The sequence below is a fragment of the Rattus rattus genome, chromosome 2 (assembly GCF_011064425.1).
Source record: "Rattus rattus isolate New Zealand chromosome 2, Rrattus_CSIRO_v1, whole genome shotgun sequence".
NCBI classification, from domain to species: domain Eukaryota; kingdom Metazoa; phylum Chordata; class Mammalia; order Rodentia; family Muridae; genus Rattus; species Rattus rattus.
In genome coordinates, this window is record NC_046155.1 from 97,110,333 (window position 1) to 97,130,590 (window position 20,258).

The 20,258-nt window shown below is 53.4% G+C and overlaps 2 protein-coding genes across 3 annotated transcripts; one reads left to right on the plus strand and one right to left on the minus strand.

Moving 5' to 3' along the window:
* Positions 1-1,605: 1,605 nt before the first annotated feature.
* Wnt11 (Wnt family member 11) lies at positions 1,606-17,668 on the plus strand. 2 transcript variants are annotated; one of them, XM_032895672.1, is made up of 5 exons: positions 1,606-1,936; positions 8,969-9,204; positions 10,701-10,978; positions 13,559-13,851; positions 16,217-17,668. In XM_032895672.1, exons 1-5 carry the CDS (start codon positions 1,854-1,856, stop codon positions 16,389-16,391), a joined length of 1,065 nt encoding a protein of 354 aa, XP_032751563.1. In that variant the 5' UTR covers positions 1,606-1,853; the 3' UTR covers positions 16,392-17,668. The 2 variants fall into 2 exon arrangements, with proteins under 2 accessions (XP_032751563.1, XP_032751564.1); XM_032895673.1 differs by having other exon boundaries at positions 1,863-1,936; positions 10,701-10,814; positions 16,217-16,485.
* Positions 17,669-17,877: 209 nt separating this feature from the next.
* LOC116893957 (60S ribosomal protein L27-like) lies at positions 17,878-18,270 on the minus strand. Its single transcript, XM_032895675.1, has one exon. The coding sequence runs from the start codon at positions 18,193-18,195 to the stop codon at positions 17,887-17,889; it is 309 nt and encodes a 102-aa protein (XP_032751566.1). The 5' UTR covers positions 18,196-18,270; the 3' UTR covers positions 17,878-17,886.
* Between the last annotated feature and the right edge of the window lie 1,988 nt (positions 18,271-20,258).

A 20,258-nucleotide genomic window follows, 5' to 3' on the forward strand; every position in this document is an offset into this window, starting at 1 on the left:
CTTCGGGGATCCCACACTTTAGGAGAGAACAAAGAGACAATGACTGGTATTTTGAGCACCCCCCCACCTCCGGGATCTGATCCTGCAGATATTTTTCTGTTTTTTGGGGGAAGCGTGTAAACTTCCAATAGGGAGGGAAAGATCTCGATACAGAAGAGGTGAGAGAAAGATTCAGACCGCACCAAAAATCCCGTTGAGACTCAGCTTGGACTCGTGTTTGTGTCAAGCATTTCAGACTTGGGGGGACACTGTGGAGGAGGGAGGGCATGATTCAAGGTTTTCTGTTTGGATTCCTCTGGATTCTGCCAGAAGGCCCCAGAAAACTCTGTGTGTGTGTGTGTGTGTGTGTGTGTGTGTGTGTGTGTGTTCCAGCCTGTACATTTGAAACACATAGAGGTACACAGGCTACACAGGCATAATAATGAATACAGAGAGACGATCAGATGAAGATCAGAAAGCTGGACCAGTTCTTTACTTTTAATTAAAGAAAAAACTAAGGCTGGGGTGGTTGAAACTACCCAAAGTCAGAGAGCCAGATGAGAACCACTCTTCCCTGTTCCCGAGGACCCCCGCCTTTAGCAACGCCCCCCCCCCAAGTCTGGCACCTCCTTCTTCAGACTCTATAGACCCTTTTGGAAGGAATCCCTTTGTCCTTGCTGCTCCGGAGGGGAGAGGGGCTGTGTATGACTCGGGGCGAATGCCAGGTGTTGGTAAATTTGGGAGAAGCCTGGAAGGGAGTTAATGAGGTGAGAATGATGAGAGAGGGTAAGACTCAGAAAGCAGCTCCGCGGGCTGCAAGCGGGCGGGGTAGCGGATCCTCCGCGGCCCTAGCTCGCCGCCTGGCGGTCGGAATCTGCGTCTTGCGGGCCTGCTCCTCTAGGGAACTCTGGCGGTGCCTAGTCCGGACCAAGGCACTAAAGTAGTTCTTCGGGGCTCTGCAGATCCTTCCGTGGGTAAAGAGCATCCACCACCATCCATTTCTGAGGTTTACCTTTCCATACTGAAGAGTATGCCTACAGGAAGCACCGTCTTAGTTTCTCCTTGTCCTTAGCTCCTCCGGCACAGGTAGACAAGATAGCCCAACAGTCCAGCACCAGATCAGTGCTCACTAATTGAACAGTCTATTAACTGAACAGATGTTTCCACATCTTTGGGCCTCGGTTTCCTCATCTGAAATGGATGGGGTGACAATACCCACCACGGGGCTGAGAGGAACAAAGATAGCCACACGAGGAGTAGACTGTCCTCTGTAAAAGGGGAATCCTGCTCAGATCACCCAGTTCGCCAAGCGATGACCGGAAACTCATTAAAGCTGCAAAACTAATAATCGATATTGTGGCTTAGAATAGGATCCCAAATCATTTCCCCGATAGCTGCCTCAGTCCGAGTCCCTGGTTCTTCTCCTTGCGGTCGCTACTCAGTTTGGTTTTGCGCTGCTGTTGGTGGTGGTAGTGGTGGTGGGGTCTTCGCCTTGCGGTCCTCCCCAGGCTAACTGCTGGGTCTCCTCCAGAACCTCCGATCTGCTTCACCCTGTCCTTCCTGGGCGGTTCAGCCCTGATCTGCCCTGGGCGACACGCCCTCGGCCGCTCTCGGGTCTCACCTAATCCGAGCCCGACGCCGGCGGGTCTCGGGGAGAGAGCGAACGCCTTCTTCGCAAGGCCTCCTCGGCCCGACCCCTCCTTTGTAATTTGAATAAAACGCCTCCCAGCCCGCGCGCCGCCTTAACCCGCCGCCCTGTTCTCCGTGATTGCAGGCGGCGTGCGCGCAGGACGGGCGGCGGCGGCCTGCAGGCGGCGGAGTTCGGCGCGGCTTCTGCAGGGTGCGACCCCCGGGAGCGCCGGGCACGCGCGACGATGAGGGCGCGGCCGCAGGTCTGCGAGGCTCTGCTCTTCGCCCTGGCGCTCCACACCGGCGTGTGCTATGGCATCAAGTGGCTGTAAGTAGGACTCCGTTTTCACTCCAATGGGCTATGGGGAGAGAAGCTGGAAAGGTTGGCTGAGCGCACTAAAATCTGCGAGGCTAAGTTGGCTTGGGCGTCTTGGGCGAACCTTTCTTAATTCAGCGACCTCTTCTGTGATACGCTGTTCTTACCCTCCACCGGCTTGCGATGTGGGTGAGCGGGTTTTCTCATCAGGCCAGGGTTGCTCAAAGGCCAGTGAGGGACTGCGGAAACATACTCTCCAAGAGGCACAACCCAGAGAGGTTCTGCTCAATGCAGGACAGAGGCGGGCAGCTCAGGATCATGACCTGTCAGCCTCCAGGAGGTCTACAAAGAGAGTTTTGACCCCCTCCACCTGGGGACCTTGAAGAAAGTGTCACTCTAGCACTACCTTCTGGGGACTCCCTGTATTAGATTTGTCAGAAGGATAGCTAGTGCTGGCTTACTGGGATCTGATTGGAGACTCCCCAGAGAGCTTCAGAACGTCCAGAGGCTGTGTGCACACATGAAGGGTGTCCTAGAAGGATAAATGGTCGCTGGGGGCAATTTTCCTGGTTTCCTCATGCAGCGCTAATTCCTCCCGTTGCAGTAAGCAGTGTGGAAGAGGTCGGATGAGGGGAAAGGCAGCCCCTTCCTGAAGGAGCTGCCCCTGGGCTGGGAGAGATAAGCCCCGGCTGTAAATAACTTTCCAGGAGCTGTAAGAGTGGAGGCTCCGGGGCTCGGAGGAGGGCAGCCTCGTTGAGTCATCCATGTGGGTTACAGAGATTTTCTAGGGGTTGCCACTTTGGCTGCAGAAGTGGGGGGGAGTTTGGCAGGTAGGAGGTATGGAGGAGGGTCTCAGAGTACAGTGCCGAGGTGGGAGAGTCAGGAACGGTAATGTCTGCCTTGCTTGGGTCATGGTTAAGGAGCCTGCAGATAAAACAAGGGATAGATAGATTATGGACACTGATGGATTAGCTTGGAACAGGGGATTCCGGTAACACATTGGACCGCTGGAAAACAGTCTGGAGGTCATTGGTCCAGCCCTTTCTGGTGCTGAGTTATTAGTTAAATAATTCGGGAGGGAAATCCCATCTTCTTGTGCTTCTGGTTTACAAGAAAGGGGGTCAGTCCTGGGCCAGGTTCCTTCTACCTCCTGCTGCTGCTGTTGGGCACGAGTCAGGGAGGGAAGCCCCCTTCAGTCACCACTGTTGTTTTACAGACCAGGGGATGAGGTGAGAAGGGAAGGGTTTGCTGGGAAGTACAGGGAGCTTCATGGCTGAAAACCAGGCTTGGATGACTTGCTTTGTTCACAGAGTCTGGGGACACAACCCTCGCCCCCACTTACCTGCCCTACGAAGGGAGTCCTGAGGTTCTAGGGTGGATGGGACTCACACGGCCCCTAGCTGACACGTGCTGGGCATGGGGTCGGGTAGGTGACTGGCTGAGAGCAACACCCAACTTCTCTCCACCATGACACAAATGGGCACAGCTCAGTGTCTGTGTTCAAAACATCCCCCAAGGAGGACTTGATGGGCAGGGATGGAATGTGAAGCAGGTGTCCCAGGCAGGAGGAAGAGCATCCCCTGTCCCCTGCAGGGAGCAGGGGCCACAGGGTGTCCTATTACAGCTCTGAGACTCACAGGCCTCTATCTGATTTGTTAACACTCCGTGTGGTAGGTGACAGACATTGCTTCACAATAAGGAAGTTACGTGTGAAGAAGGTAAGTTACGCCCTCAAGGTCACACCCTGGCTCTGTGGCTGTGAGATCAGACAGAACCCAAGCAGAGGACTTTAGAGGCTAACCCCTGATAATGGTTGAACTATTACTACAACTGGGAAATAAAAGACCCAGGAGAGGTGAAGCTTAACAATCGTGTAGCTAGGCTTGGTGGCAGAGGCCAGTAATCTCAGCTCTGAAGAGGCTGAGGCAGGAGGACAACAAGTTCAGTGCCTAGCCAAGGTACAGATGCATTCAGAGCCAGCTAGAGCAACTTTGTGAGACTCTTGTCTTAAAATCTAAAAATAATAATAAGGGTTGGGAATACAGTCCAGCATTGTGAGGCCCTGGGTTCAGTACCCCGCCCATAGAGTGGGAGTGGGCATAGGCATTTGCTCACACAGATGCAGCCAGGCTGGGTGCTGGGTGCCGGTAACTGAGTGCTAGATGCTCGGTGCTATTTTCAACATACATATGGCTTCTTTTCAGCCTCCCAGTCCATGCTGTGTGTTCCACTTCCCTGAGCCCTTCTGCACAGCAGAGGAAAGGAACACCCTGTAGGATCTTTAGCAGAGTTCATAGCCAATGAGGAGTAGAGCAGGTCTTTTGGGTTGAGAACTTGATAGAAGGAAATCCCAGGAGAGTTGTGCAATGGGGTGTGGGGACTCGTCAGGGCCAACTGTCCTGGGGCAGTCCTGGGGACCACTGCTGGGGCTTGGAAAGTGACCTGGAGATGAAAGGGACATTTGGCATGAGAACTGAAACCAGATGTGACTTAGTGGCCTGAGGTGCCCACCTGGTGGGCTTCTGGGACAGACAACCTTAAACAGGTGGGGCCCGGGACTGGGGAGCAGGGTCAGAACCTGACTGCCTAGTGATACACTGAGAACTTTGAGCATTATCTCCAAAGCCAGAGGCAGGGGTTGGGGGGAACAAGGATGGGTCAAGTGTGTGTGTTTGGGGGAGGGGTGGGGAGCAGGGGCAGATGTAAGCCTCTTGCTCCCTCTGGTGAAGGGGTCGGGGAGGAAAGACCCCTGGCCAGCTAAGGGACTTTGAGAGGCTGTCCTCTCTCCGCAGCTGGCAGCCCTGAGCCTGCCACTCAGCAAGGGCGGGGCCTCTCTAGGAAGAGTCTTAAGAGGCTCTAGCAGGAATGCAGCTGCTCTGAAGTGGGGCAGAAAGAGCGCCAGCCTAGGAATCCATGCTGAGCTTAAGTGGTCACTCTCTCCCAGGCAGACCTTGGGCAAGACTTCAGCCTCCCTGTACCTCAGCTTCTCACCTCTGACCCAGGCTGGGAGAGGTCCTAGCCTGAGGCCTGGGAGGTCTAGCGTCTAACTGGATTCTGCCTCTAATAAGCTACACAGAGAAGTGGGCAAGTTCTGCTCTCCCCCCAACGGGGTTGATAGTACGTGGAATCTTCTTTCCGCTCTTAGACTAGCACGTGTCTGACCAAGGCAACCAGTTAGGGCTCTTTTTAAGGGTGATCCTGTGACTATGCAGTCAGGCAGGGACTTCTGCGGTTTAGGCAGTGCCTGCTACAGGATTGGATGCACAGCTTACAGGCTACCAACCCTTCGTCCAGTGCAGTTGTCCCAGCTGTGCAGTGCAGGGAAGGAGCTAGCCCTGTTCATAGTGGTCCTAAGATTCTAAGACAAGTTCCTGGGGAGGTTCTGGTGCCTCTGCTCCCTGGTCCTTCTCCTTGGAGCCGATAGCTTCATCCTCCACCTAGCCTGGTGTCCTGAAGAGCCCTGGTTTTTAGACCTAGGACATCACTGAGGAATTCCAACTTGTTATCAGGTGGAAATCTCCCCAAGGCCACCCTCGGGGGCAGAGAGAAGTACAGAGAAAGCCTGACCTTGCCTGGTTGGCATAGACCGGCTCTATTTTTTCCTGCTTCATGCGTAACAGTCTGTGATGCGGTCCAGGATATCTCAAAGCCTGGTCAGTAGGTGGGCTAAATAGTTTTAGTGAATAGTTTCTCCCACCTTCCTGGGGTCAGCAGGGCCCCCCAGAAACATAAACACAGGGCCACCTTCTCTGACTGGCCTTGAGGAGCCTGAAGCAGGCCATATCCCTGACCATGGTCTCCTAATTTTACGAGTGGAGTTTTTGCTGTCAGAGTCAACCCACTGCCCGGCCAAGTCTGGGTACACTTCTGTGGTCTTTGGAGTCCAGCGTTGCCCAAGACAAATAGTTTGGTTTCACTTAGCAGTGTGAGACCCAGACCGCAGAATGACAAAGACTTTGGCACAGGCCACCCAAGGCAGTAAAGAGCAGGGCCATAAGGAAGGCCTTTCTGGAAGGGGGCCTTACCTGAGTCAGGTACCACAGAACTGTCTGGACACAAAGCTGCTGGCAACCCAGAAAGACCCCTCATGACTGACTGGCCGAGAAAGAAGCCCTGTGGTGTGAGGAAGGAGAGGCAATGAGTGTGCAGGGCCTTACGGTGGAGTAGGGGTAGACAGGGAGACAGGATCAGTGGGTAAGAGATGGATGGAAGTCTATGGCTTAGTGAGGACTTTGGAAGGTGACTTTCCAGCTGTGTCACTGGGAAATGCTCTCCCAGAACTGTGAGCATTGAGTGCTATACACTGTGAAACTGAGGCTGGACACTGGAGATGGCTTGAACGTGTAACTGAGCCTCAGCTTGAACTAGAAGAACCCCAACTTCTGAGTGAGGGACGTCTCTCTCAACCGATGGCATAGACTCCCCAGTGAACTCTCTGTTCCCTCCTGTCCTCGCCTGCATCCTCTCCCCCACATCCCCGCTCCTAGATAAACTGAAATGTTTCCAATTAGGGGTATTCTGGAGCAGGCCAGCTTTCGAGCTGTCCACGGTGGCTCCCCCGCCTCTGCTTTAGTCCTGATTGCCTCCCCAAGGGGCTTCCCTTACCCAGGTCATTACCGCTAATCAGCAGATGCCTGGGAAGCCCTTGCAGTGCTTGGGGGTGGGGAGGTAGGTCTATTGTTGTGCCAGCTGCTCCTGACGGTCCTGTGGATGTCCATGTCCCTCTGTCCCCAACAGGGGTCTGTACTCTGCCTGCCTCTCTTCCAGGTGCGTACGAAGAGCTTCAAGTATCCCAGTGAGATAGCCCGATGGGAGGTCCCCTCCTAGACTGAATCCCTTTAGCCTGGGGATTTCAGAGGAAACTAGACAGGGGGTTAGGGAAGCAGAGTTCCCCAAATCCTCCCACCAGTGAACTCTAGGTACTGGGGTGCACTGGGTGCTGGGCCTCAGAGTAGGTCCAGACCTGCAGCACTGCCCATCAGAAAGGACTCCATGAGTCCTCCACTTCTTGGCTAATACCTACTTTTTGGTGAGCAGGCATCCAGGGTAATGCCAAGAAGATGGCCATGATGCTTGCATGGGCTGTGTGCCTCTGACCCTTGTAAACGTTCCACTTTAACCATAGCAAACAGCCAGGTGGGGAGGAAGAAACAGCAAGCAACCAGGAATAATGAAGGCCTTGCTCACACCCGCCCAGGGGAGGCAGGCAAGCCTTGCTGACCACGTTGGGAGAGCTGGACACCTAGGCTTCGGAGAGCCCAGGTGTGCTGAGAGGAAGAGCCACACCAGGGCCATTTGCCTTTCTGATCTGAGCCCACACAGGTAGGCTTCACAGGCCAAATGGATCTGCCTAGACCAGGAAGCCACCTGAGAGACACACCCTGCCTGTTCCTTCTCTATGGGCCAGGGCTGCAGGAGGGGACATGGCTCAGTACACTCACCTTTGACCTCAGGTTAGTTAAGGCAACCTAACCACAAATGTCAGGCTGGGCCTCTGCCCTCAGGGGTTTGCTTCCTGGGTCTATATTAGGTTCTGTATTGGGGCTGTGTGTGTGTGTGGGGAGAGGGGTATGGTGGGCAGAGTATGGCAGAGGGAGGCAGGAAGAAGCCAGTTTATCCAAGGATGACCTCATTTGGCCTCCGCCAGCATTTTGTAATTGTTCAAAACGGAAAAGCTGTATAACACACACACACACACACACACACACACACACACACGGCCCACAGAGGAAATCAGGTCTCTTCACTCTTTTGGATTTAAGATTCCCTTAGCAATGGGCTGAGATACCCAACTCTGGGATCGCAGACATGTGTCACCATGCCTGACATGAGTACATTATCTTAAGCCTCTCCATTGCCTTGTGGGGGGAAAGGGTTCTAGACAGGGTGTAACCTGTCTCTGTAGCCCTGGCTGTTCTGGAACTTGCTCTGTAGATCATGTTGGCCTAAACTCAGAGATCCACCTGCCTTTACCTCCCAGGTACTTGGGATGAACCATAAGCCATTGTCTTTTGAGGTAGAAATGATATTTGAAGCAGATGAGGGCCATGAGGCCCAGAGAAGTTGAGTGATTTGCTCAAGTCACACAACGGTGTCTCAAGCTTGTGTCTTTCCCTAGGCGAGCCATACATACAGCTGGACCTCTGGGGCCTTGATGTCTAACTGCTGATGGGCTTTTGTAGCCCTTTAGTTTAGGGGCTCCTGGAAGAAAGGGTCTATGCCATGTTTGTAGCCAAAGGAGGCTGGGAAGTCTCCGTGCTTAGTCGCCATTTCGTCACAGAGTAGAAGTTCTTTTATTCCGTTGGGAACAGGAAGGAAAAGGTTGGCATCAGGACAATCGTGGGCAAAGGCATGGTGGTAGGGAAGTCCCCGTATCACCAGATCCCAACCAGGTACATGTAGCATGCAAGTCCAGAGATCACTGAAGGTCTGGACTTGATATTGCATTTTCTAAATTCTAGATCACTCTAAAATTGAGTGTCCTTGCATTGTTGAATAGCAATGCTTTGCACAGTCGTGGACTTTACAATGGCGATAAATGGGTGTAGAAGTCAATGCAGTAATGGTGTAAAGCTCTTACTTCACGGTGCGCAATAGCAAAAGGACTTAATTAATAGCACGTGTGGTTATTATGAGACTCAGCAGTTTCCAGGGTTCTGGCACACGGCTACCAGTGCTGCATGAACGGATGGGATGGGGGGAGTGGTTCATGACCAGGAGAATCCAGGCAGCACCTGGCAGTGCCTCACAGATTGCAAATGTGTTCATTCTAAGACATTTATACAATTCAGTCAAAATAAGAGATGTGATCTCGTGCTAGAATTATGGCGTAAGACCCAGAAAGGGGTAGTGTCACGCCCCAGGTCGCAGGTGGTGGGTGGGCTAGGGCAGGCAAACCATTTCTCTGCGGCATGGCGCTTTGCTTCTTGGTTTCTTGGCTCCTTGCAAAAGTGACTCAAAATCTGTGGAGGGGAGTGCTGGCCTGCAGAGCAAACGCCTCTCACACCCTGTCTTTCTCCCGTTGGTTGTTTTCGGGATATGCAGGGCATTGTCCAAGACTCCCGAGGCCCTGGCACTGAATCAGACGCAACACTGTAAACAGCTGGAGGGCCTGGTGTCTGCGCAGGTGCAGCTCTGCCGGAGCAACCTGGAGCTCATGCGCACCATTGTGCACGCCGCACGGGAGGCCATGAAGGCCTGCCGCCGGGCCTTCGCTGACATGCGCTGGAACTGCTCCTCCATCGAGCTCGCCCCCAACTACCTGCTTGACCTGGAGAGAGGTATGAGCTCTGGGGCGCCGCACTGCTGTGGTGGGAGGATCCAGGAGGAAGCTCTGTGTGTTTGGATAGGTGCGTGGATTCATGGGTGGACGGATGAATGAATAGATGGATGGTTACACAGATGGATAAGCCGTGGCTCAGTGGACGCTTGAGCGAATGAGTCAATCTTAGATATGGGTTTCAGGCACGAATTGAAGAATGAATAAACATTAGTGAATGAATATATCAGCACATACAGTGGCCCGAAGAACACTCCAGGATACACATGTGCTATAATGCACTGATGAAGGAGGGGTATTGCCGTAGACAGTACCAAGGTGGCTGCCTGCTGTGCTGAAAGCCACATCAATATAATGAGACTGCTGGATAGCCTGGATAGCCTACCCCTGGGCAGGCAGGCTGACCTAGGCAAACCTGGTTGGCAGCAACTGTTTCGATGTTCAAAGTAGTCAGGGGTAGCAGATAGCTTTGAAGCAGGCTTCCCAGAGGAGTGTATGGGGACCTGAGCGCACACAGAGGATAATGCCAGGGACAGGAACCTCACTGGCTCTCCGTGATAGCAGTCTCCCTCCTTGCTGAGATGAATGTCAGTTGGGCAAGCCTTCTCAGGTGGGCTCTGCAGATAGGGAAACTGAGGCTCTATGGGAGTGGTGACTACCAGTTAAGAGACAGAGTCAGGATTCAGACGGGGGGGGGGGGCAGGACACCCTGGAACGGGGTGGGAGCTCACGGACTACAGCCAGTGTATGCTTATTGCAGCTTCTATCACAGTGCTCTTGTCTGTATACTGTCTGAACTCAAACAATGGAAACTCAGTTGTGAGTAGTATCCAGACTGCCATCCCAGTACTTGAGAGGCTGTAAGATAGCTCCAGGGTAACCTGGGCTGCATAGCAAGGCTCTGTTTAAGACAAAATGGAAACCAGAAACAAACAAACAAAAGCAGGAAAGCAAAGAACTGTCTCGTGGTCCCAGAGGCTGCGAGTCTGTGTATGAATTGTCAGCAGGGCCCTGGGGAGCTCCTGGTGTCTGTGGGCATCCGGCAGTACCTTGACCCACAACTATATCACACCGCACAGCCTGTGTGTCATATACTGCTCTCCCTTCTCCCGTGCTGTGTATCTCTAGTTCCCTCCTACCCTGAGGACACGTGACCATTATGGCCCCATCTTAGCAGTGAGGGTCTACCTGCAAAGACCAGGTTTCTAAATCCTGATTTCCTGCAAGGGATCAGGGGACTAAGGCCTTTGCTTATGTAAAACACCCCCTGACACTTCGTGAGGGACGTCATGGAATGCTGTGGGCTTCAAGTAGCAGGCTAGTAGCCCTTCCTATCTCCTGCACTGCTCTGGTGACAGCTGGCTCCCTGTGTGTTGCTCAACAAGATGGGTGCAGTAAGATGACGTCCCACCCCATTCCAGGCCATCCTGGCCCCACATCTGACCTCCTTCCGGGATTCTGAGCGAGCCTACTTGTTGACCCTGACCTCTCTCACAGGTACCCGGGAGTCAGCCTTCGTGTATGCCCTGTCGGCCGCCACCATCAGTCACACCATCGCCCGGGCCTGCACCTCTGGCGACCTGCCCGGCTGCTCCTGCGGCCCTGTCCCAGGTGAGCCACCCGGGCCCGGGAACCGCTGGGGAGGATGTGCGGACAACCTCAGCTACGGTCTCCTCATGGGGGCCAAGTTTTCCGATGCTCCTATGAAGGTGAAAAAAACAGGATCCCAAGCCAATAAACTGATGCGTCTACACAACAGTGAAGTGGGGAGACAGGTAACCACCCCCACCCGCCCCGAGGGTGTGCCTGGGCCACTGGCTGGAGAAGGGCCAGAGTGGGCCCCACAAGGGGGTGGGAGAGGGGATGGACTGGGACCCTGCTGCTCCTCCCTCTCTAGAACTTGGGTTCACCTGCCCCTTCTCCTTTAGGGAGTCTCCAAGATTCAGGTGCTCCTAGCAGAGGGAACAGTTAACGAGGAGCCCAGAGCTCTGGGTTCTGCCTTTGGCCCTGAGCTTCCTTCCCAATTATAAAGTAGTGACAGGGTGGGCTCTCTTGCAAGCAGCTCAGCCTTCCTTCAGGACAGGGAGGGGGCTAGACCACAGGCTTTGCACCAAATCATGTCTTTGTAATGAGGAAAGGGATTCCACACTGCCATGAGAGCACAGCTCCTATCATGTGCTGAGAGCACAGCTTCCATCATGTGCTACCTGAGAGCACAGCTCCCATCATGTGCTACCTGAGAGCACAGCTCCCATCACGTGATACCTGAGAGCACAGCTCCCATCATGTGATACCTGAGAGCACAGCTCCCATCATGTGCTACCAGTGTCTCCCCATTTCCCAGTTACTGCACAGAAGACTGGGTGAGTGTGAGAGTGAATGTGCCAAATTAAATGTGTGTGTGTGTGTGTGTGTGTGTGTGTGTGTGTGTGTGTGTGTAAGATAAGAGTACAACTCGGGAAGGGTTGGGTTGGATCTCTTCTACTGGGTTCTAGGGATCCAACTCAGATTGGCAGGCTTGGCAGAAATCATCTTTACTTGTTGAATGAGCCAGCCAGCCCCTTCCTCATTTTTTTCAAAATTGAAAACCAATCCATGATGTGCAAATGTGCTTGACTCTTTTCTCCCGGGATCCCAGAACAGCTCCCAGAAAGTCCTGTTGTCCCTTCTGCTGATAAGGACACAGCCCCAGCATGAGAGTCCTGCAGAAGGCATCTCACACAATTTAGCCAGGGTGGCTCAGCCAGGAACATATGACCTGAGGGAGCTGAATCTGTGGAACCTACACCTCTTCCCCTGTCACTGTGGTCTGTCATGTCAGGACGCTTGAATGTCTGGGACACCCCTGGACAGTCTAGGAAAACTGAGGCCAAATCACACTATGGATTTTAGGGCCTAGCCAGGGACTTAGGGCTCCTGCCTTCCAGCTCTGGGGCTTGTTCCACTGTAGGAACCCAGAGAGCTCTCTTTATCCACCTCCTCTGCTATCTATGGCAACCCCAGCCTCCAACCAGGATGCACTCCCTCTGAACTCCTGTGCTGTGCAAGAGGATGCTTGGCTTCCATCTCAGGGCACATCAGGTCTGCTCGTGGAGCCACATGCAAAAAGCCAATGCTGGTCTCCAGTAGTCTGGGGCTGTGTGAGGATTAAATGACCCCAGGACTAGGCAGTTTAGCACCTGCCCATGAGTATTCACCCTTCCCCCACCTGACTCAAGGAACTTCTCTCTCCTAGGTTTCCAGCAAGTTCTAGACTTTATACCTAGTATGCTTCTTCCTGTTGCAACAATAAGGAGATCCCTGACACTTTGTCTAGCTCTCCGACAGAGGGGTTGGGGCAAAGCCATGACGACCGTAGCCTCAGTTTGATGCAGAGTGTGAGTCCAGGTGACCCATGACCCTTGCAGGACAAGGGAGGGGGAAGTGTCCTGTGAATAGGAGAGAGTTTGAAGAGCCCAATAGAAGGGACTTTAGAAGATGTCTAACCTCTGCGTTTCAGAAACCAACAGGAAACAGGCCTATGGGGAAGAGTCATATCTCAGACCAGGGCCTACCTAAGGGCCTAGCCCAAAGGTTTCCAGTTTCCCCCGCAGCTCTGATTTAAACTGCACGTTCAGAGCCAATATTGACTTAAGCTGTTATAACTCACACACCCCTTCAGTCCGGCCCGTTTAACCCTTTCAGCATTCTACCAGGTAGCAGCCGCATGTCAGCTATGTACCGTAGAGCAGAGGTTCTGAGTGGTGACGGAGGGTCACCTGGCAGCCTGTGGGTGGGTCCTGAAGGAGATGCCACCAAACCCTCACACTGTCCCCTTCCGTCTGCCCCATCCCTCCCCAGCTGCCTTCCTTCTTGCTCCTCTCTTTCTTGCTGCTCTTCTGCCAAGCCTCTAGTGAGTCCTGGTTTTGTGGGAGAGAGGAGGCATGGAATAATTGAAAAATCACAGCTTTGGAATTACCGTCAGACTCAGGTTCAAATCCCAGTCCCACAATTTTCTAACTGAAAGCCTAGATGTCACCTCTTAGAGCCTTCCTGTTTAGGAGAGGGGAAAGAGTGAGTCTCCCGGATGGACTATGGTGGTTGTGTTAGAGCACTTGTTCAGAGTGGATATCTGAGAGGTGGCATCTGTTATCCCCCACAGAGACCACTCTCTTCCTGCCTGCCCCTCTTAGCTGCTCTGGAATAAAGCATGACCCCCAACTCCTCCTAGCTTTAGAGCCAAATGCTCCATCCCTTGAGACTTCAGTGGGACACGAATCCCTGAGAACACCCAGGCATGGAGTAGGGGGGGGTCAGGGTACTGACAGGCCAGGGAAGGTTTCTGGCCACCTCGCCGACATCCTGACTGTCTGCAGGCTCTACGTGCCTCCCTGGAAACGAAGTGTAAGTGCCATGGGGTATCTGGCTCCTGCTCCATCCGCACCTGTTGGAAGGGGCTGCAAGAGCTCCGGGATGTGGCTGCTGACCTCAAGACCCGCTACCTGTCAGCCACGAAAGTGGTACACCGGCCTATGGGCACCCGCAAGCACTTAGTGCCCAAGGACCTGGATATCCGGCCCGTGAAGGACTCAGAACTAGTGTATCTACAGAGTTCCCCTGACTTCTGCATGAAGAACGAGAAGGTGGGATCCCATGGGACCCAAGACAGGTAAGTGCCACACAAGTGTTGCACTCAGGGCTGGGCCAGCCACAGCGGTGACTGAACAGGCATTTGGAGGGTGGAGCTCGTGCCTAATAGAGGGCAGAGGTTCAGGGAGACTAATGGAACTCTGGGGTTAGAGGCTGGTGGCTCCACCTTCTCCCTACATAGGAAGTAACAATAGCAGACAGAATGACAGGGAACATGAAGGGCTGCCTAACATGGAACAGGAGCTCAGTAAATGTCCCATGAACAGGTGAAAGATAAATGCCCACCCTCACTGGACAAAGGAGGAACTGAGAGGCACAAAAGTGGGGACAGCATCAAATCTAAGGCAGCACAGGAAGTACCTGAAACGGAGCAAATGAGCTTCTGTAGAGAGGATACTCCTTTGTCCTCATATAAGTGCCAGCCTCCCATGTCCATTTGGAGTCTACCTGGTTTAGGCCTGGGCTCCCCACAGCTGCCCCAGCCCTGGCTCTGGATAGGGAGACAGAAAAGACAAGGAAGGAACCCATGCAATGGTTACAGTGCAGACTTACCGTGTGCCAGGTAGTGCTGTTCCCAAAGATGGTTCATGGAAACCCAGGGAAGAAAGGTCTGTGATCAGATGCACCTGGGAAACTCTCTGGTCATCCCCAAAGCCTGAGGGAGCCTCTGCTAAGGACTTGATTAAACAGAGTTTCCCAGAGGTACACAGCCGGGGAAATCTTTTATTAAGGAGCCCCTAATAGCATTCCACAAAGCTGGTGTGCACAAGGTTAGGGAAATACGGAGCAGAGAGCGGGTGTCTGGGAACGTGTCTGGCACATAGTTGGTGCCCAGCCAGCATCTGCTTCCTCTGCAGCCCACGGTCTTGCCGGTGAGAGGGGAGGGATGGTTTGGGGCTCTGTCCCCATAGGCCAGGGCTCTGTGAGGAAGAGGCCCAGGCTCCCATCTGGAGGCCAGATTGAGGGGGTCGGCCGAGTGGAGATGGAATGGGTCAGGCAAAGGAGACAGGAAGGAACGGGAGTCTGGTTTGAAGCAGCAGGGAGAGTGTGAGCGCAGAGAAGAGGAGATGATTCTGTTACACAGAGGGGCTGGGCACGGGGCCCCAGAGGGCTATGGAATGAGCCTTGCTTCAGTGGAAAACTCTGTCCATTGACAGTGGGTCAGTTTCCTGCCTGATTCCTCAGCCCCCAACCATATCCCACAGACACAGCTCTTCTTCAGCTCTGGCCCTGCTGGAGGACCGTCCACCTGAATAGTCTTCACTAGTCGGGGACACGGAAGCAGGGAGACAGACTTTCATGGAGACTTTCCCCGGCTCCTTACCCACTGCCAGAGCTTAGGGGAGGAATGAGCAGTGGTCTTGGAGCCAGTTCTTGCTTGTCACTGATTCCAGTGAGAGCAACTGCCACCCTGGCACTGTCTGCCTCACAAACAGAAGGGCACGGGGATGCCTCTGGGGAGATGAGTCACCGCAGGCTCCCTTGGACACCTGCAGGTCAGCACTCAGCAGACAAAGTGCCCAGGCCCATCTTGCCTCCTGGCTGTTTTTAGTGTTCCAGATTGTATCCGGGGAGTTTTAACTGTGAAGATGGCGCTCATCTCCATAGCAGCATCATGAACGATTAACTGTGGAGGCAGGGTACTGTTGTGGTAAAGCCTCGAAGCACGAGGATCTGGTGGGGACCTGCAACTCTTAACAGTGAGGTGGGAGCAGGGATAGGAGGGTTCCCCGATACTCACTGTCCAAGCGGATCCCTGAGCTCTGGCTTGAGACTCTTTCTCAATGGATGGATGGATGGATACATAATACATACATAATTCATACATGCATACATACATAGGTAGATAGGTAGGTAGGTAGGTTCATAGATACATAGATAGATACAGAGACTGACAGACAGTGGAAGAGACAGAGACAGCCCCAGGGAACATGCAATGCAGTGTAGCAGTTGCTCTCACTGGAATCGGTGCCAAGCAAAAGTTCTCTTTCTCATCGTTGGCACCCAGACCGCTCACCCCTCTCCCCTAAGTAAGACGTTCAGTGTGGACCTCGACCTCCAAATAAATGCTTGCACATATTTGTAGTACACATATACTATATACTACACACAGTAGACACTAAGTTGAGGGTTCCTCTGGGATTTAGAAGTAGGGAGAAAAAAAAAGGAAACCAGACAACTTAGAGATAAAATAGTCTCAAGAGTTCCACCATGGCTTATTGGAAACACGGGGAAGTTAGGGAGCAGGAAAGCCTCAGTTTCCCCGAAGATTGATTCCGCCTTCTTAGAGCCAGCCACAAAGGGTGAGGCTGCAGGCTACTCGGCAGGGAGAGGAGGGTGCTGGAGGTGATGGGCACCCGCTCACCTCCTGTTCCCACCTCCAGGCAGTGCAACAAGACCTCCAACGGCAGTGACAGCTGCGACCTCATGTGCTGTGGGCGTGGCTACAACCCCTACACGGACAGAGTGGTGGAGCGATGTCACTGCAAGTACCACTGGTGCTGCTACGTCACCTGCCGCAGGTGCGAGCGCACAGTGGAGCGCTACGTCTGCAAGTGAGACTGTATGCTCCGCCCCCGTGGAGGGGCGCTGCTTCTCTGAGGACCCACTCAAGGGCCTGGAGACCCCGGTGGACTTCCCTGCAGATGCCAGATGCCAGATGCCAGGCGTGAGAGGCAGCTTGTGCTGTGACTCCACTTGGAAGCCACCACAACAGGAGGCCTGGTCGCCCTGGGAGAGCCGGGGCATCAAAGGAAACTGATAGGATTAAAAATAACCTGGCAGCCTGGGGCCTGAGTGCCCACATGTTGCCTTCCAGGCTGCTCCAAGAAGTCAGGGCAGGGATGGGTAAGACTGTGTGTATTTGACCTTTCAAGGCCAGGAAGACCAGCTTTCTGGAATGTTCTTCGGGACCCTGTGCCCACCACATGGAACCACTAACTTGGGTTGTAAATTTTTATTTTCCTTCCCCTCTCCTGTGGGATGTGGGAGCTACAGAAATATTTATAAAATATAGCTTTTTTTCTTTGGGGTGGCTCACTTCAATTCCTCCTTATATATTATATATATAAATATATAATGATTATATATTTTAAACGAGTGTGTGAAATAAATGCTGAGCAAGCCCCGAACCTGCTCTCAAATCTCTGCCCTCCTCAAGTGAACCCAGCAGATCCTGGGCTGGCAGGAGGACTCTCCAGTTTCCAGGCAGGGCGGCCTCCCATTGATGTCCGAGCTCCACCCAGTCCTCCGACCTGGTCCTGGCCTGTTTCCCTGTCTGTGATCTGTTGGTCAAGGGTGAGGACAGACGTCTTGAAACATAAACCCGGTTGGCAGTATCTTTATTCCTCAGGGACATTCTTACAGCACAGCCATTGGCCACGGTTTCAGACCCATTAAGCTTGCTGCAAGAAAGCTGAGACCTTAGGAAGGCCACGCTGGTGGGGTTTGGTGGGACCCTGGATGGTGGGACCGGCCCATACCATATCTATGAGGCTGGGCTGGCGGTGACTAAGCCTGGAAGTTGGGAAAGGCCCAGGCTCACAGCGCATGCCTGAACAGGGGTTGTGGCTGCTGATGTGCTAAGGCGCAGGGACCAGCAGGACCTCTTCCCTTTCACAGTTGTGGGCCAGGTGGGCCAGGAAGGACTGTTTGGGTTTGGGTTTGGGGGGGTGGGGAAGGAGGGAGGCCAGCTGCAGGTGGGGTTAGGGAAATGGCGGGGATCTGATTTGGGCAACGGTGTGGACTGAGGTGCAGGGTGGAATCCCATGTGGAAATGAGCAGATGTTAGGACCTAGGGTTCTGGGGGGAGGCCAGGCTGCAGAGTCACCTTTGTCATTACAGCTAAGGGGACAGGCTAGCAAACCCCGGAGGACCTGGGCCTGTCTGTGATGTCTGTGATGGCTAGAGAGTTAGCAAGTAAAGGGGGTGAAGGAGGGAGGGACAGCCAGGGAGGAGGCAAGAGCTCCGGACATGGCCATCCCTCTCTGGGCTTTATCTTTCTTTTTTTATGATGTTAACAATGGAAACAAAAATACACCTAACACTGAAGCTTCTAGAAGAACCACTTGTTCCTGCCTGTCTTGAGTGGATCTTCAAACTTAACCTTGGCCTCCCGCCTGGCCTTGCATTTCAGAGCTGGGTCTCTAAAGATATTCTTGTTGACAACAGTTTTGTCCAAGGGGATATCCACGGGGCACCTCGTGGGCCTGAGGTGATTGTAATTCTCAACTCTCACAAAGGACTTGATCTCTGACCTCTTGACAGTTTTCTTCTTGCTCAAGGTGGTTTTCTCCTCTCGGGGATAGTGGCCAATTTCAGCCACCTGAGCGGAGTTGTAGGGGTTGTCTGAGAGACACGCCATCAACGTTCTTCCCGACGAGAGCTTCGCATCTGGAGCAGCAGTCAGTCAGCAAACTTCCCTGGGTTTCCTGACCTTGCCCAACTCAACAGCATCCAGCAGGCAAATAGCAGAAAATAAGGTTAATTCTTAAAAATGGTTGATACAAAGGCCTGGCCCATGGAAGTTCCTTCCCCACCCCGAGACAGGGGAACTGCTAAGAACCTGTGCTCTGTGCTGCTGGTGTGTGTTAGGGGTTCACCCAAAACAAGGAAGCAAAAGAATGTTCCGAATAGTTTCTCTCTGTGGCGTCCACACTTCCCAGCTGAGGGATAGGCTCCCTCAGAGGAAGCTAGAAAGGGAGGCTTCCCCCACTGAAGCCCTGCTGAGCAAGAACCTGGAGAGGGGTCCATGGAGAGGGACAGGGACTGCTGCTGGGGCAGGAGGATGGAATGGAGGATTCGCCAGAAACTGGGCAGGCCATAGGGTGGGAGATAGCCAGATTTTGTGGTTCTCCTCCAAGTTCTGCCTGCAAGCTTGGGATGGGGTGGCAGTCTCAGAATCACAGGCTGGAAAGGACCTCATGATAAGTCTTCAGGTCTCCTTGGAGTCTGTTTCCAGATGAGGAAGTCCCTGATGGGAGGGGCCATCCTATAGCCACTGCTGGGGGTAGAGAGGGACCCTGCCAGGGTGTCCAGTGTCTTTATTAGTCTGCCCTGGTTGTCTCTTCAGTGTGTCTTCTCCTTGGCCACGGGCCCCTCAGAACTAGCCCTCAATCATTTGGCCCAGCACTCGAGTCCACCCTTAGTCATAGACTTCAGTTCTGCTACTGTTCCCATAGCTCAATACCCGTCAGCTCTGGCTATGATGCCTGCTGCTTAGATGCCTAGTGTGGGCATCTGCTGATTCCTTCAGAGGCCCGGAATTATCATTCCTTTTCCTCCCTTCCTTCCTTCCTTCTTTCCTTCCTTCCTTTCTTCCTTCCTTCCTTTCTCTTTCCTTTTTGGTTTTTCATGATAGGATTTCACTGTGTAGTCCTAGCTGTCCTGGAACTCACTCTGGACCAAGATGGAATTGTCATTCTTAGAATGCCCCTTTGCATGCCATGCCTGCCTCCCTCCTCTGGCTCCTCATGGCCCTCGAACCTTTTAAGCAACCATAGCAACCCTCTCCCCTCTGTCAGTCAAAGTTCTCCTCCAAGGCCCAGGTAGACAGCTCCCTTCTCCAGTGGCCACCTCCAGCCTGGATGGGCCTCTCCAGGGTTCCCACAGTCTCTGGTCTCTCCCTCTACTGTCCTGCTGGGCCAGGGTGTTTCTAAGCCTGTGTTCTATCCCGATAGCCCCCATTTCAAGCTCTCTGAGTCATTCTGGACTGAGACTAACCTGTGAACCCAACAGGGTTCTGGAGCTGAGCACACTCCTGGGGATTGTTGAAGGCACACCACGACAGTGCCGAGTAGCTATATTATCATAAAGGGACTGTTTATTTGTCCCTGCTGCATTCCAGTCCTCCTCACCCCAGTCATCTTCACAGCAGCACACCCATAGATGAGCATCGTCACTCTCTGAGAGGTAGAAACTGGGGTTCCCAAAGGACAGCTGACTTGCCCCCAAATCATAGCCAGCTCTCAACAAAGTGGGGTTCAGAGTTCAAGCATGCCCTATTACTGTGTTTCCTGGATGCAAGGGAGACTTGGCAGCTCAAGGCAGGAGAGGCTCCTGACTCAGGGGACCTGTGTGCCTGCCCCTGACCAGCCCCTAGACCTGTGAAGAAGCTCTGAACCTCCTGGCTGACTAGGGGCTAGGCAACCAAGAGGGAGGGGGATCACTGGACCCTGGAGGGTACCTTACCCCAAGTTTCAGGTTGACCCCTGCTGGGTCTACTCAGCAGGGACAAGGCTTCATTGTAAGTCACAGCCTCCTGGGAGCTCCTGCAGTCCAGGAATTTACTGTGCTCAGAGATTTAAAGTCAGAATCTCTGTACCTGGGAGTTTCAGCATAAAGCGTTCCATCATATGCTGGATAATCCAGAGGACTTCTCTTCAGAATGTCAGCCACAGCAGGTTTCCCATCTGTACCATCCTGAGC